Below are 16,695 nucleotides of genomic sequence, written 5' to 3' on the forward strand. Positions count from 1 at the left end.
AAATCCCAAGCTGAACTGCTGTTTTTCAAATAATAAAGTGGTTGTTTCTACTTACAACCTGTCTTTTCCTGATAGGATTATTGGTTAAAATGGCCCCATCACACCGCAGAGGTTTATTTGGCAATGGCAGAAATTAATTTTGCCCCTTACTTAAAGTCATTAAAGAACCACACTTTAAATAATAATAATAATAATAATAATAATAATAATAAGTGCTGCTTCACTAGCCCTTCAGCACAAGATACATTTTATTGATGTTGCTCATTGTTCTTTTATGCATTCAGCAAATATTTATTGAGCACCTTCTGTGTGTTGGGCCCCTTTTTCTGCTTTCAAGGAGTTGACAGATAAGCCCTGTGGACTTGAATCTTGATTTGCTAAGAGCTGACTTCGGGAGGGGCCGCTTCAGAAACGCCCCGACCATGGCCATATTAGTTGGATTTCCATTGCTGCCTCCTCTCCGTGCATGAGTCCATCCCCTCTGGTGTTGGCCAAGGGAGAAGCTATTCACTGTGGTTTCCTGCCTCACTGCACCCTTGCTGGTCAGCAGTGCCTGGCTCCTGTCATCTCCATGGCTGTGTAGGTGCTGGTTCTGTGAAGAGCATGACCAGTGAACGTCAATTAACTAGACAAGGAGAGAAGCATTCACTCTGGGTGGCTCATGCATGGTCCCAAGGAGCACTGGTTTCTCTTGGGAGGACCCTAACAACTGCCCAGTGGCCAGTTACACATCCCTGGGCTACTGTTTTTCTAATTCATTCAGAATAAAAGTAATAAATGTTTAAGTGCTTTTCAATCTGCACCCAACATGAGAGCTGGAAGAATATATTCAACACCAACCAACAGGGAAGGAGTCTACTAGTTTTGGGTTGGTTAAGCTGGGCCAGTCGGAAGGATATTTCTGTTGCTACACTGAGGAAAAGCTTGATGGTGCAGATTTTATTACCAGATAATAGTAGTAATGGTGGCGGGCACTGATATAGATGTGCCACGCACCTTCCAAAAACACTTTATGTAGATTAACTCATTTAGTCTTCTCTCAACCCAAAGTGGGTGCCATTATTATTGACATTTTAGCTTTGGATCAGACAATTTAGAAGTCTGATTTGTGTTGTATGAAAGGAGAGAAGGTTAGCACTCCCCTTGACAAGAAGTCTGATTTATTGAGCACTTCTTTCCCTCTTGCCTACTCATTGTGAGAGGCAGCCCAGCTCTGCAAACAGACTTGACCTGTTCTCTAACTGGATTCACTATTAACTAGCAGTATAACCTTGAGTAAGTCATTGCCTTTCTGTGCCTCACTTTTCACATCTGTAAAAGGGGGTGATGAGGGCACTATTCCATTAAGTTGCTGTCAGGATTGAATGAATGTACATATGTAAGATACTTAGAAGGGTGCTTTGTACACAGGAGGCACTATGATGTTTATTATTAGCTATTCTTTTTCTTTCGAGCTTCATCTGCCAATGCCCCCTGATATAGCAGCCATGCTGAGCTACCTAGAGTTCCCCTGGACCTCCTCAACTCTGTCATACGTCGCTGCCTTTGCATATGCTATTTCCTTGCCTAGAATGACTTTCCTGCTCTCTTGCTATGTCAGCTTACATGTTCCCTCACATGTAACTTACCTTTAATGCCCTCTGTTATTCTCCAGGTAGCTGTCCCCACTCTTCATTAAGATCTTAGCAGCCTCGCACCATTCATCTATCAAAGGACTTAGTGATTAACAATTACCTAACAATTATTGAGCACTTACGTGCCCAGTAGTGTCCCATGTATTTTTCTTGATTTTCTTTTTATATACTGACAGCTCTATGAGGTAGGGTTATATTTGCTTAAATTATTTCTGTGTTCATCCCTCCCGCCCCACCCCCCGAGTAGACTGTGATAGTCGCTTGTACATTTCTGTGTTGTTCATTTCGTATCTCTAGGACCTGGCAGAGTGCCTAATTAATACACAGTGGGCACTCCATAAATGTAAAGGGATGCATTTTTACCAACAGCTGTTTACATTCAAATAATAAGCTAACTGTAAGTAATTCTTTTATAGAATCTTCATGCTTTTCTCACTGCAGAAATTCACTCTCAAAATTTTAGAAAACACCGATAACAAAGAAGAAGGAAGTCCAAATCCCACTCCTCCCAGCCCTAGAGAGTCTAAACAACTTGCTCAGGGAAACACAGCTGGCTACTCACCACCCCAACTGAGACTCCAAGTCAGGCATCTGGTGATGGAGCCCACGCTCTTAAGGCTGTGATACTATTGCTCCTCTTCCTCTCCACCTCCAGCCCCCCACCCTCCACCCCCACACACAATGAACAAATTATGTTAGCTTATTAACGTGGATTGGAAGAGCTGAAATTTGAAATGAAATCTACCTTATAAACAACAGTGCAATGCATGAAATCTACATTTTAAAAAATGTTAGTATTCAGTCCTTTCGTGCCTTTGTACTTTCTGTTCTGTCAGTTTTTTAGAGGCAGCATAGTGAGGTAAGGTGGAAAGAGCATAGCTGCGGCCCTGCCCTTGGAAGTGTTAGCAGGGACTGGTTGCCTAACCTCCCTCCGTCTTATTTTCTTCCGTGAAAGGGCTATAATAAGAATCACTTCTCAGAGTTTTGTCAAGTAAGGCAGCAAAGTGCTTGATTCATGGTGGGTCTTGCCCAACAGAAATCTTGCCAAATTGTTTTCCCCATGTGGGTGTTTTCTTCCCCACTCCTTCATTTTAATTCTCGTGGTAACTTAACTTTTACATTATTATTAGATGTCTTTAGTAACTTGCCTCACAGCCATTTTCTTAGAAATTCAATTTCATCTCCTGATGAAAGAGAGAAAAAAGCAGCAATTTAAAAATGTTAGAGCAATTTTCATTTAAAAGTGGATCAATGTTTTCCTTACCCTGTCGTTAATGTTTTCTGTTTTCTTTTTATCAGCGAGTTACTTCTCAGTCGATTCATATTGCCAAACTGCCCTCTCTTGTTTTCTTACAAGATGAAAGGAGACAACCATGAATGAGCCACTAGACAATTTTACAAACACTTCTGATTTCCCCGATTATGCAGCTGCTTTTAGAAATTGCACTGATGAAAAAATCCCACTCAAGAAGCACTACCTCCCTGTTATTTACAGCATCATCTTCCTGGTGGGCTTTCCGGGGAACGCAGTGGCAATTTCCACTTACATTTGCAAAATGCGGCCCTGGAAAAGCAGCACCGTCATCATGCTGAACCTGGCCTGCACGGACCTGCTCTACCTCACCAGCCTCCCTTTCCTGATCCACTACTATGCCAGCGGCGAGAACTGGATCTTTGGGGATTTCATGTGCAAGTTCATCCGCTTCGGTTTCCATTTCAACCTGTACAGCAGCATCCTCTTCCTCACCTGCTTCAGCATCTTCCGTTACTTTGTGATCAGCCACCCGATGAGCTGCTTTTGCATTCACAAAACTCGGTGGGCCGTGGTGGCCTGTGCTGGGGTGTGGATCATTTCCCTGGTGGCTGTCATTCCCATGACTTTCCTGATCACATCAACCACCAGGACCAACAGCTCTGCCTGCCTTGACCTCACCAGTTCAGATGACCTCACTACCATCAAGTGGTATAATCTGATTTTGACTGCCACGACCTTCTGCCTTCCCCTGGTGATAGTGACACTCTGCTATGCAATGATTATCTACACCCTCAACCAAGGGCCGAGGACTCACAGCGGCCTGAAGCAGAAAGCTCGGAGGCTAACCATCCTGCTACTTCTTGTGTTTTATATATGTTTTTTACCCTTCCATATCTTGAGGGTCATTCGGATTGAATCTCGCCTGCTTTCCATCAGCTGCTCCGTTGAGAATCAGATCCATGAAGCTTACATCTTTTCTAGACCCTTAGCCGCCCTCAACACCTTTGGTAACCTGTTACTGTACGTGGTGGTCAGTGACAACTTTCAGCAGGCCATCGGCTCCATGGTGAGATGCAAAGCGAGTGGGGACTTGGAGCAAGCAAAAAAGATCAGCTACTCAAACAACCCTTGACAAACTTCACTTACTCAACCAAAGAGAAAAGCCTACTGGTACTTCCCCTGTACTTTCTAATTAGGCCAGAATATCTCCTTCAGTGGAACTCAGTAAACATTGTGCATTCATGTGTCAAGGCCAGGGCAGAACTGCTGGAGTCCTTTGCAACCATTTGTTGAGTTCCTTCCTTAGGTAGACCTAAGAGTGGGCTACATGCATATCAGTAAGGGGTTAACATGTACAATTGGAACTATTAAAACTCAGGGCCCTGTCAGAGAACACTTGCCCTCGGTCTCAGTAAGTTAGCACCTATAGGAGAAAGACAACTTTCACTCATGGTTTTATACTCCTTCATACTGGGGCCTATTTGTACTGAACCCCAAGTCTATTCAAGGCGCGATTTGTATCTTTTTCAATATTCTTTTTTTATATATATATTTCATATCTTTAAACCTCTTTCTCAAATTTTGCTTTGAGATTATTAAACTATATTTTTCACTAAGCTTTAGTCAATTTTGTAGATTAAAGCAAGTCAGTACCATCCACTTGAGATATTCAAAGATGTCAATGCAAATGACTAAAATGAATACCTGCAAGGTAATTGGGGTATGATAACTATTGTTATAGATAATTTTTCAAGTTGTTATTAGATTCATAAAAATTATCAAGTTAATATTGGTTATTACCAACATGTTCTGGGGAGGGAGGAGGAACTTTTGGGGAACAGAAGTACTTTTAAATATCATGTATATATTGTGTATTAAACAAAATCTAACATATTTGTTATTTCTCTGTGGGAAAATATTTCAGGAAATACTAATTCTCTTTACATACCTTTCTCTTTTGTGACTATCATGAAATTATGACTTCTACTACAATAGCTAAGCTATTTTTGAATTGTGTATATGCTGAATTATCACTAAGTATAAATATCTGAGAAAATGCCTAGTCTGAATATTTATACACCTAGCAAATGTGTTGGTATAATTAATAAACTAATTTTAAAATCATTAGATCGGCTGGTAATATTTTTTCTGTGAAAACACGGCTTTGCCACAATTATATTTAGCTGAAGGCTATGTTTACAAAACAAAAATAATTCCAAGAATCGGTTTTAGAATAAGGCTGGAGTAGATGATTTGAGCAGAAGAAAGGTTACCATAGGAACTCTTTGTGGTTTCCAGGTTCTTCTAGGACAATACATCTGATATAGACCTAATTAAGGACGCTCCTCAGGAACCTCTCTCTGCCGGGCATGCCCTGATGAGAAAGAGGAAAGTCAATAGTTCTTTACATGAACTTTCTGGATGATGGAATTCTCTCCACCCATCACCTTCCAAGTCATCTCTACTCCTGGACCTCACTAGTGCATATGGAATGAGCTATTTCACTAGAGGGCCAAGCATGCCTGTCCATGTGGCTGCATAGCATGGAGTAGCATTCAAGGGTCCATTTGGAACCTGGACACTAGGTAGTTCTCCTCTCCCCTCTCCCTACTACCCAGCCCAGCTCCTGGGGCAATACCAAAGTGTAATCAGATTAGCCTTTACACCACTGCTGCTGTTATTCTAGCCCAGAGTAAACCCCTTATGTATCTCCTCTCCTCTCCTCTCCTCTCCTCTCCTCTCCTCTCCTCTCCTCTCCTCTCCTCTCCTCTCCTCTCCTCTCCTCTCCTCTCCTCTCCTCTCCTCTCCTCTCTCTTCCTCTTCTTATTTCAAAGTCTTCACCCACCTGAGAAAAATCACTTCAATCTCCTTCATGTCTATTTCAACTTGTCTCTGTAGCTTCTTTTATCCTTTTCATTCTATCAATTTACAGAACAATAAATCATCCCTCTGATATTAATTCTTCCACTTGTCTTTGGTCCTTATTCTGCTTTCTTAAGGGCCTCCTCTCACAACCAATCTCGCTTTCTCCATTTTTTAACATTTCTATTACCCTGGATAATTGACCTTAGCTTGGGAAAGTGTATAATTTTCCTTTATCCTCAAAATACCTTCCTTGGATTCAGCTGTTCTGTCATTTTCTTATCTGGCTTGTTCCCTGCAGTTATGGGTCAGGTTCAGATGACTGTCTGCCTCCCAGGGTTCTGCTGAGAGAATATAATCACACAGATCCAAGCTAAATTGGATTCAAAGGGTAAGTTTTATTTTCCAAAGTAAAGAGTTCAGGGCTGTTCAGGGCTAATTGTGCTGGAGGATGCAGTTTGGAACTGAGGCCAAAAAAGAGATTGATGATACTTTCAAGGCCAGAATGGGACCCGAATGACCTTGCCTCACATGCCCAGTTGTAGGCAGAGAAAGTGTAGGAACAAAAGGCAGAGCTCTGACTGTCTGCCAGGGAGGGAGCTGCCTGCTTGGTCTGCTGTCTGCACAAGAACTGGAGGCTCAAGGCAAGCTCACTGCCTCTGAGTGCAGGGGACTCAGAAAAAAAACCTGTTATGAACTTTGGAGACACAGTAACTCCTTCATTTTGTTTTTTAATTTAATATCATAAAATTTTTAAGTATTCACAAAATTAAAGAAAGTGATAAAATGACCTCACATACCCATGCCTTAATTTCATCCATAATCAACACCCTACCATGCTTCTCCTGTTAACTCACCTTAGTGCCTGTGTGTCCTCCTGGACCAATGCAGGCCATTTCGGTTTCCTCTGAGAAGGCCCCCAGAGAGGGCAGTGCAAGATATTGATAACCACAAGTTGAACGTGGCTCATGTGGCTCAGTGGTTGAGTGTCAACTATGAACCAGGAGGTCACGGTTCAATTCCCCATCAGGGCACATGCCCAAGTTGTGGGCTCGACCCCCAGTATGGGACGTGCAGGAGGCAGCGGATTGATGATTTTCTCTTGTCATTGGTGTTTCTATCTCTCACTCTCTCTCCCTTTCTCTCTGAAATTAATAAAAATATATTTAAAAACAAATAAAACATATTTTAAAAAAACAAACAACAACTACAACATCATGGAGCACTTAAGACTAAACATTACTTCCTTTTCTAATTTTATTCTTAAATTCTACCCTGCAACACCATTCAATATAATCTTCCTGATACTATATAATGAACCCAAATGATATCAAATGATAAAAGGCCAGCAATGTAAAAATGCCTAAGGTCGAGAGCCCTTTCCATTATTGAGCTGCAGGAAGAAATTAAATTGTAATTTTTATTTTATTTTCCTTCAGCACTTTCATCTAAATATTTTCTATTGATCTGCCTTTCATTAATCCTGCCTTATATATATGCAATTTGCTATTAAACCCATTAGGAGAATTCCTAATGTCAGATATTATATTTTTTATCATTTATAGAATTTACATTGGATTCTCTTCACTAGTTCTACCATTTCAGTGAATTTCTTCCCCTTATAATTTTTCTGGGCCTGTGACTGCTTTTCTATTTTGGTTTGTTTTTCCCATCTTTTCTAGAATTGAATAATCATAGGTATTTTAAAGTCCTTATCTGTCCACTTCAATATCTGGATTACCTTCGAGTCTGCTTCTATTGTCTGCAATTTTCCTCATGTTTATGGGTCACGTAATCCTGTCTCCTTGCATGTCTACTTTTTTTTTTATTAAATGACAGAAATTGGATATGAAAGAATCAATAAGGCTACCCTGAGAGATTTTTGTTAGTTTATTGTTCTATTATAAAATTTCCATTTAATTTCACTTCTCTTATACAATTCTCTCTTATTCACTAAATAAATCGTATTTTTCTTTGACTCTTTAGATGTATTCATATTGCTGTTTTAACATATTTGTCTATTAAATCCAGCATCTTGTTTGTATTACTTCTCTCTGGATGCTATAATAGATTACTGCAAATTTAGTGGCTTACATTATACCACAACCTTTCTCTCTCTCAGAGGTCAGAAGTCTGAAATCCATTTCACTGGACTAACGCCAAGGAGCTGCAGTCCTCCCTTACTCCTGAAGGCTCTAGAGGAGAATTAATTTCCTTGCATTTTCTTGCTTCCATAAGCCACCTTCCATCGTCAAAGCCAGTTCCACATCATCTTCAAATCTCTCAGGCCTGTGCTTCTATCTAAATCCCTCCTCTCTCTAATTCTCCTGTCTTTTTATAATTGAAACTCTTGCAATTACATTGGGCCTACCCAGATAATCCAGGGTAATTTCCTCATCCCAAAATCCATAATTTAATCACATCTGCAAAGTCCCTTCTACTATGTAATGTAACATAGTCACAGGCTCTAAAGATTAGGAAGAGGGCATTTTTGGAAGGCTATTCTGCAACCGACCGCAGCGGTTTCTTAAATAACAACTGGCTAAAGTAACAATAATAAAATGTAGAGTGGCCTTGAGGTCAGTTTTTAATTGCTTTTCTTTTCTTGGCTATTGGACATGTTTTTTCGGTTTTGTGTGCGTAATGGTTTTTACTGATTACTGGATACTGTAAATAAATCATCATGGTGACTCTAGATTCTATTATTGTCCTCTGACGGTTGCTGCCTTTTTCTCTAGGAGACACATCAATTTCCTGCTTACCTTGAAATTGTGTTGATTTGGTTTTACAAATTTTTAAGAACAGATTTGTGAAAAGCCCAAGGTGTTTCCCAAGCCCTTCCAAGACAGCAGGACTCAATCTGGTTCTTCTGTGCTCTTATCCAGACTTGGTGTTAGGGTTTTTTGTTTGTTTGTTTTCTCAAAGCATATCTAAAATAGACTTCACTCTAGGCCATTGTCTTTATTCCCAAGGCAATTTTCTGCTGTCTCAGCAAGCTGAGTTAGCGGGATGTTAATGAGGTTTTTTCTCTCTGGATGGGCTGGAACACCAATGTCCCCCAGCACTGCTTGCCCACTAGTATCTCTGATGCCATAATAGCCTGTTTTTTATTAATCTCAAGTAGTCTCTTCCTGCAAACACAGCCCTTGGCCCAGGAATCTCAAGGAATCTCCATGCATTTCTGCCCATGATTCCTTCATCACTGATGCTTTGCTGCAAATATTTTAGATATGTCAACAATTTCAAACTCTGACCTATGCCTCCTCAACTAAATGGGACCACTATGCTCTGCTCAAACTCCAATTCTCTGTACCACGGTCAAGAATTGCCTAGCCAGAGAGCTGGGGTGATTGTGTTGCTTTGGCTATTGTCTGTCCTAAGCCTGAAAACATCAGCTTCATATATTTTGTCCAGTTTTATTGTTGTTAACAGTATGTGCCACTGTGATCTACCCCAGGTGAGGGAGCAGGTCCCATACTTCCTGCCTTTTCCATTAATGCTCTTTCCTATTCACCCTTCTAAAATGTGGGAGAGACCCCAATTAAAATGTATCTCCTCTCCTAAAATGACAATGGAAATATAGCTATAAAGACATTGAAATTTTTGGAAACATAAAAAGGATGGATGAATGGTGATACGAAATGGAAATAAAGCTAATATATATTCTGCTTAACTGCGAAATGCTCAGGAATTAGAATGACCAGCTACCTCTGAAAAAGGGTTATAGTGGGACTGACAATAAGAGATTTGATTTAAAGCCTGAATAAGAGACAGTTACATCCCTAGATATTCTATTTTGTCCTATGCAAACCAATGACTGCTCCTTTTCCACACCAAGAAAATGCTAAGCTTTTCATTCTGGGGAGGTTGAAGCAGAAAGATTCTTAACTTGAAGACAACAGACACAATTAAAGGTGGAGTGAAAAGTGAGGTCCTAGATACTAGACAGAAACATTTGGCTCTGATAACCCTTGCAGTTCATGCATATGTTCCCTAGCAGAATATTGGTGAATTATTCTCTAGGGCAGCTGTTTGCGACCCCTTTGGGGGTCGAACGACCCTTTCACAGGGGTCGCCTAAGACCATCAGAAAACACATATATAATTACATATTGTTTTTGTGATCAATCACTACGCTTTAATTATTATGTTCAACTTGTAGCAATGAAAATACATCCTGCATATCAGATAGTTACATTACGATTCATAACAGTAGCAAAATTACAGTTATGAAGTAGCAACGAAAATGATTTTATGGTTGGGGGTCACCACAACATGAGGCACTGTATTAAAGGGCTGCAGCATTAGGAAGGTTGAGAACCACTGCTTTAGGGAAATGGAAACTATAGCCATAACAGATACAACTAGTGCTGTACAAGATCCTGTTTTAACCGTTTTCTTCACAAATCCAGTCAATCTAACGTTAGAACCCTTGTGCAGAACCACTGCACTCTGCTGACTTGCACAAAGGGACAGAGTTTTCTAGATGCCAACAATTGGGGGACAGCTCAGCCTGCTCACCCACAGGGATGCCCACTAGTTGACCTGCCCTGTTGACTTAGCTTGGTAGTGTCTCACTCTTCAGAATGAGTGGACAGCCACCAATAACCAGGCAACTGTAGAGAGCCTGTATTAGGAATCAGAGGTTCCAAAGTGAAAAAATGGAGTGAGGGAGGGGCATTCAGGGAAACAGAAACAATGTACGGAGCATTTTAAACCAATAATTAAGACTCTCAGAGACATCCTTGAAAAAGACCAGGAAGTTCTAAAGGAATGAGCATTCAAAGAGAAAAGGAAAAAGAAAAGAGCTCTTGGAGGGCTTAAGCAGGGGCATATTGGAGGGCATGTTCCAACTGCCCTCCACGAACTGCCTACAAGTTGGCACGTGCTATGCACTGGGAGGGAGGAGTATTCTTGGCCTCTCCTTTTAGTCTACTCAAACGTATATCTAAAAGAAAGTCGTCCAGGCTGGTAGTATGATGCTAGAGTTATTCTTGATTTCAGTGTAGGAGAAACATTCTCGGATTTTTGTTGTGCATTTCAAAGGTGTTAGGAAAGTAGGGTTTCTTAAAGTGCATCTAAAGCGCCATGCTTTTTGGAGTTGCTCTATTTTTTATATTTACTTTGTCTCTATGATTACATATTATACGATATAGGAGTAGTTTTATATGATTGCATAATAGCATGTAATTAATTTTTCATGATTTTGGAAATATGCCCACAGCCTGAGCACATTGTTTTTCTTTCTAGAAATGCTTGATAACATTACATTCATGTTTCTAAAGGGTGTTTTTTGAATTAATCACAATACCTTCTGAAAATACTTGAGAAATAAAACATAGATGCATAAAACATTCTTCATTCAGTTTCAATCTTTGCTTGTTGTGCACAGGTATTTATAGTACAGAGGAATGTATGGCTACACATTTAGGACTACAATATCAATTTTAACTCCCATTTTGTTAAATAACACAGCATCTTTTGAACCCCTACTATGTGTAAAATACTGCTATACCCTGATAGAAAGCTTAGTAATAATCAGTTCTATTTTCAAAGATACTACAATATTGCATATCAGTTGCATTATCCATATGGGCCTTTTGGGTTGAGCATTTATGTTATGCTACAAGTACTTACCAAAACTCAATGAAATGTCTATTAAGTTCTTTTTGTCATTATAGTTTATCATTATTCTAAAGAGCTAAATCCAAAAGGATTGTTTCGGGAACATATATAATTATCTAATCCCTCTAATCAATAACCCTAAAATGCATTCTAAATGCTAAATGAACAGAAATATCCTAGAGTTTTAATTGTACATGGTTAAATGACCCATTTATCTGTTTAAATCCACTTAGGCGATGAACTATAGGGCAGTACTTGGTGTTACATACTTAGTATTATCCCATTTTCAAAGACAGCATTATAAATATCTGAATCTTACCCATGATAACCAATAAAAAGAAATCTATATATGCAGCATACCTGATGCTCTATGTATCAAATAACAAACTTGCTCCTTCTGGCAAAATATTTTCTGAGTCCACCTAAAAGTGTAAATAATTGGGGAGCAAACCAGTATTTGTATTCAAGAATTGAAACAAGGGCAATGTGAAAGCCCCTGTTCAAGTTTTAAGCACTTGTGAAAACACTACTAAGTTAGGCTTTTTCTGCATCTTTCTCCGACCTCCCAGCCCAGGATGGCCAGTCCTACAACTTCTCTTCCTTATTCATGACCGGCTTTAGGCACTTTATCATATAGGACGTGGATTACCACTCTTCCATGTCCATATGTTCCTTTTCTTCCCAGGGAGGTTATTAACTCCTCCATGCATGGTTACGTTTATTTGTGTTTCCAGTTCCTGGCAATATGCTAGGAGGCATGCCATATAGAACAAGCACAACAATGAGCCTCTTTTAGAATGAAATACCTGCTTTTTAATCCCAATTCTTACTCTACCGATTTCTGCATATGGAAAAATTCATGCTTAAATTGAGTCTTTGTATTGCCTTTGAAGACAGGGAAAAGACTTCTGTTTCTGGTAACATGCTAGATTAAATCTACTGCACAACCTTCCAATAAAAAACAACAACAATGAAATTGACTAAATCGAAGATGTTCACAAACATCTGAACATGCTCACTGAGCTGGTTAAAAACCAAAGACTCCACAAAGGGGAAAAATAAATATGAAGGTGGGAAACTAGAAGTCAGTGGGCAGCAAAAGCAGATTTTCCAAATTGTATCTGCAAAATCCTGATGATTTTGAGCCTAAGTTTTGATATCCATGTGGGGATGAGTAGGGCTATATCCTGGTTGACCCAGGACAGTACTAGTTAATGCCTGTTGCCCTGGTATAGTTCTTAACAACATCCAGTTTTTTTCTTAAAAGCCCCTGGAATGATATGTGGTCATCCTAAGTGTAAGAGAGAGAGGACATAATGCATGGAACTCAAAAGGTAGGGATTCTAAGAGGAGGTCCTTGCAAAACTCTGCCTGTCAGTGGGTTCTGCTCTCCATGCTAGGGTGAATGATAAATACGACTATGAAGCAGAAGGGAACAGAATATAAAATAGTCTGCATTTACTTTGACATTAGGTAGAAGGAAAATGAATTTGCCCCTGAGAAATCAGAGACAGCATCAAGCTCTCATGTAAATTTGTTGTTACCTGCATGTTAAAATTGAAATTCAAGTGGAGAATTGAATTTTAAGTGATCTCCAGATGGGTAGTACCACCAGGCAACTGGCAGAAGCATACGGGAGACCTCTCTGAGGGAACACAACTTTAACCTAGGTCTCCAGGAATTCCTACTGGTAAAGTTTCCAAGGAAAATAATGAGAAACACATTTAAAAGGAGTTTGCAAGAAATGCCAACAAAAAAAGGCACAAAAGATGAAATACGTCAGGATTAGAGGATGGAAGAATAAGACTGTCAAAGATTTCACCTGTGAAAATATCAGACACTATTGTGAAACAGAATGTTTATTTTGTTAAAAAAAAAACACCTGAATCCTCAGAAGAAGGATGATAGAAATGAGACTATAAAATGATTAAGCAATTTAAAGAAAATGAACAGGCTTCTAGAAATAACAAATATAATAAATTGAAATAAAAATTGTTAATGGTTTGCTAAAACAGGAGATTAGACTCAGTAAGAAGAGAATTAATGAACTGGAAGTGAGATGAGAAAAAAACTATTGTTCCAATTATCTATGGGAACGTATGCACAGGTGACCCAGAGCGCCTCATTTGGATATACCAATACAGACGTCAAAGGGTACTTAACTATTAATTAATATGGCCGAGCTTAACCAAAAACTGAGAGAAGACACAGGAGATAAACAATGCAAGAAATCACACAGGTTTATTTACCAGAGAGCTGATGGGTTTCAGTCCTTGGCAGGCCACCCGGAGACACTTGCTGACAGAGACACACGGAGATCGTCAAAATACGCCGCGGCAAGGAGCTCAGTCTCTTGACTCGAAGAGAGGCCTCTTACCAGTCTGGGCTCAGAAGCAGAGCAGGAAGGGCAGTTTCCAGGGGGTAGGAGAACGTCCTGTCTGTGGAGGGCAGACATGCGTCTGACTGCTGCTGTGAGAGTCCTTCTTTTATGCCCCATGGGTGGGCTTCTTCAGTGTCTCATATCAGTGTGCTCCGGTGGCCTTCTGGGCTTATCAGGATACACACGCAGGGGGTTACAAGGTACTTATCAGGAGTGCGGAGTGCGCACGCAGGGAGCTACAAAGTACTTATCAGGGTCACACACACACGTTAAGTTTCACTTCTAAGTAAAGTTTAAAATTCACTCTAATAAAAAAATGAAATTTGATTATGCTATCTTATACTAACTAAACTTATTACTATAACAACTATCTAGAAAGCAACACACAGAGGAACAAGAAAATAAAAAATATGAAAGAGTTAGACCTAGAGTAGAGGGTGAGAAGGTCCAACATATATATGACAGAACTTTCAGAAGGAGATAAAAAAGAGAATGAGGGGGGAAAAACAAAAACAGTTGGATTATTAGGTTAAAAGTGTTTATTGTATTAATAAGGAAACAAACACATGGATTATACAAAAGAAAGCTTTGCAGAGAAAAGTAATGAAAATCTGTCATAAACGAAGGTTTACGATTAATCCAATTCTGTTTACCTGGCAGTTATAAAAGTTAAATACATAAATATTAGTTAATCAAAATGAAGTCATAAAAGAAGGGGAAAAAGAAACAGAGAGTAGAAGAAACAGATGTCATAAAATAAGATGAAAGAACAAACACAAATATGTCAGTATCACAATAAATGTGAAAAGACTAAATACTTCAGTTTCAAAAAAGTTTTCAGACTACACTTAACAGTACTATAATCTATGCTCTCTTTAGAAAGAAAGAGGTAAAGATAAAACTTACTTATAAGAAAAAATTAAAAATGGAACATACCTATAACAATGAAAGAAATAGAATCAGAAATTGTCTCAACACAATAGAAGTTTACTTCTCATTTAAAAAAAAAATCAGCAAAAGTGTGTTAGAAGGTAGCTTTTGTCCAAACAGTGATTCAGAGACCCAAATGTCTTTTAATTCATGACTCCTCCACGGTCTCAGGCCTCAGTCTTCTTTTTAACTACCCTCTTCTTAACCACTTTTCACACATTCCATTAGTAATCCCTGGTCACTGTTCCCTCCGAGTGCTCTGGATGGAGGAGATCTTCATTAGCTGGTTACTTAGGAACTAAATATGTATTGGGGTTTCCAATGCGGTACATAAAGGAGGAGCAGATTAAAGATAACTTCAATATAAAAGCTCCTTCAGTAAAAAAAGAAAAAGGAAAGGAGACAAGAGTCAGGACTTGTGAAATCCTGTCAATGGGCTTGGTGAAGACCCATTTCCTGTCTGTGGGGGAAGTTCCTTGATTAGACTCAAGTCTGTTCTCCAGAAGAAACTTTTTTTCACTCTTCCCTTCTGCCCAGGGGACACTCCCTGATGCTTCCTCCTGAGGCAGTGGTTTCAGGCTTTAGCAAGAATCAGAATCCTCTGGAGGCTTGTTACAACAGATTGCTGTGGACACCATCCCTAGAATTTCTGATTCAGTGAGTCTGGGAATTTTTGCAGTGCTAGCAAGTTCCTGGGTGATGGTGAGGCTGCTGGTTTGGGGACCACACTAAGGGAGAGCTATGGTCCCGACGCCCCATCTGAAATGGGCTGAAGGAATGTCTCCTCCTCGAGGGAGCCCTATTTTCACTGCCAAATTCTTGCTGGGGCAAGTTTGGAGGCATGGGGGCAGTTCTACAGTCACAGACTTCTTAAAGCCAGCTGCAGTGTGTTTAGCAAGACAATCCCGGCAGTTACTTAGTAGGCTCCTCAGCTATTTGCTTCCATTACATTCCAGGTATGATAACCACATTAGCTCTTCCCCGGGCATAGCTCTCACTCTGACTCATATCTCTGCTTTCTGCTCCTCACCGCCCACAGTTGTTTCTTCCAGGGTACCTTGTACACTGGCAGGCACCGGGAGGTCATCTCATAAAATAACCTTGAACTGGAAAGAAATAACTTTCGTCTGATCTTTGCCACAGGGTCCAATCCCTTCATGAAACTGAAAATTCCTAATGAACCTTTGTTGTACAAAGTCCTTTTCAGCCTAATTTTTAAATCCTGGCTTAAAGTATAGAAACAGCTCTGCCTATCCTTGAAACTCTACATTTCTGGCCTCTTTCCATTCCTTTCTAGCTCTTCTCTCAAGCCAACCATTTGTACTCATCCTTTTGTTTTTACACTTTGCTATAAGCAATGAGGACAGACCAATCAGTATACATGAACATTTCTAGCTCCTTCCAACTACTTCCACACAGCTGCACATCTACTAGGGCACTTGATTTGCTTTTACAAAAACAGCTGGTAAAACTTTATGCTATGATATAGTAAAGCTCTCTGTATTTCCATCTTGTTTTATATTTTCCTTCATTGCCTGCCCCTCATCCACTGTGTCATTGCCGTATTTTAGAATTTGTTAAGGCAGCTTTTGCCGGAAGCCAATTCTAGCATGTCATAATTGCAAGAGTTTCATCAAAAGGTTGATGGAACTTGGGGACTCAACAGGGTTGAGTCACACATGTAGTCACCTGTTGGGAATGGCTGAGGGCATTTCCCCAAACCTGAATAGGATACATTAAATTGATTGTTGGCTGCCAGACAGCTCAGGGCATCTTAATCTACATGTTATTGCCTCCTACTGGCCATACACCAGAACAGCGTAGGTTAATTCTCCCATTCTGACAATGGACTCTGTATGCGAAACCTGACCCTTTGAAGTGTATATCTCCACCTTGCCTCAGGACAAATTGCGTTAATAAAAAGCATGAGGTCCTGAGATGAGGAGACCTTACAACTTAGATCTTAGTTTCTTTTAAACTAGGCTCCTCTGACCCCCAAATGCCTTTTAA

General features: G+C 39.9%; 1 protein-coding gene, 2 long non-coding RNA genes and 1 pseudogene across 6 annotated transcripts; 2 read left to right on the top strand and 2 right to left on the bottom strand.

The window, feature by feature from the left end:
- Positions 1-219: 219 nt before the first annotated feature.
- LOC118651432 lies at positions 220-13,920 on the bottom strand. 4 transcript variants are annotated; one of them, XR_004966242.1, is made up of 6 exons: positions 13,625-13,920; positions 6,000-6,092; positions 5,163-5,263; positions 2,899-2,983; positions 1,629-1,704; positions 231-592 (listed from the first exon to the last, which is right to left on the bottom strand). It is a non-coding gene; the product is annotated as an uncharacterized LOC118651432 (long non-coding RNA). The 4 variants fall into 4 exon arrangements; XR_004966240.1 differs by having other exon boundaries at positions 6,000-6,095; positions 13,625-13,918; XR_004966243.1 differs by lacking the exon at positions 1,629-1,704 and having other exon boundaries at positions 220-592; positions 6,000-6,095; positions 13,625-13,917.
- Positions 1,109-1,164, top strand: LOC118652395 (annotated as a pseudogene).
- On the top strand, positions 2,995-4,021 carry OXGR1 (oxoglutarate receptor 1). Its single transcript, XM_036300597.1, has one exon. The coding sequence runs from the start codon at positions 3,008-3,010 to the stop codon at positions 4,019-4,021; it is 1,014 nt and encodes a 337-aa protein (XP_036156490.1). The 5' UTR covers positions 2,995-3,007.
- On the bottom strand, positions 6,853-13,611 carry LOC118651433. The gene is made up of 3 exons (XR_004966244.1): positions 12,920-13,611; positions 11,736-11,797; positions 6,853-6,896 (listed from the first exon to the last, which is right to left on the bottom strand). It is a non-coding gene; the product is annotated as an uncharacterized LOC118651433 (long non-coding RNA).
- Positions 13,921-16,695: the final 2,775 nt, after the last annotated feature.

This window comes from Myotis myotis, unplaced genomic scaffold, assembly GCF_014108235.1.
Source record: "Myotis myotis isolate mMyoMyo1 unplaced genomic scaffold, mMyoMyo1.p scaffold_m19_p_3, whole genome shotgun sequence".
NCBI lineage: Eukaryota > Metazoa > Chordata > Mammalia > Chiroptera > Vespertilionidae > Myotis > Myotis myotis.

Excerpts from the sequence above, each read along its gene's own strand:
- OXGR1 (XM_036300597.1), top strand. The coding sequence starts at position 3,008 with ATGAATGAGCCACTAGACAATTTTACAAACACTTCTGATTTCCCCGAT.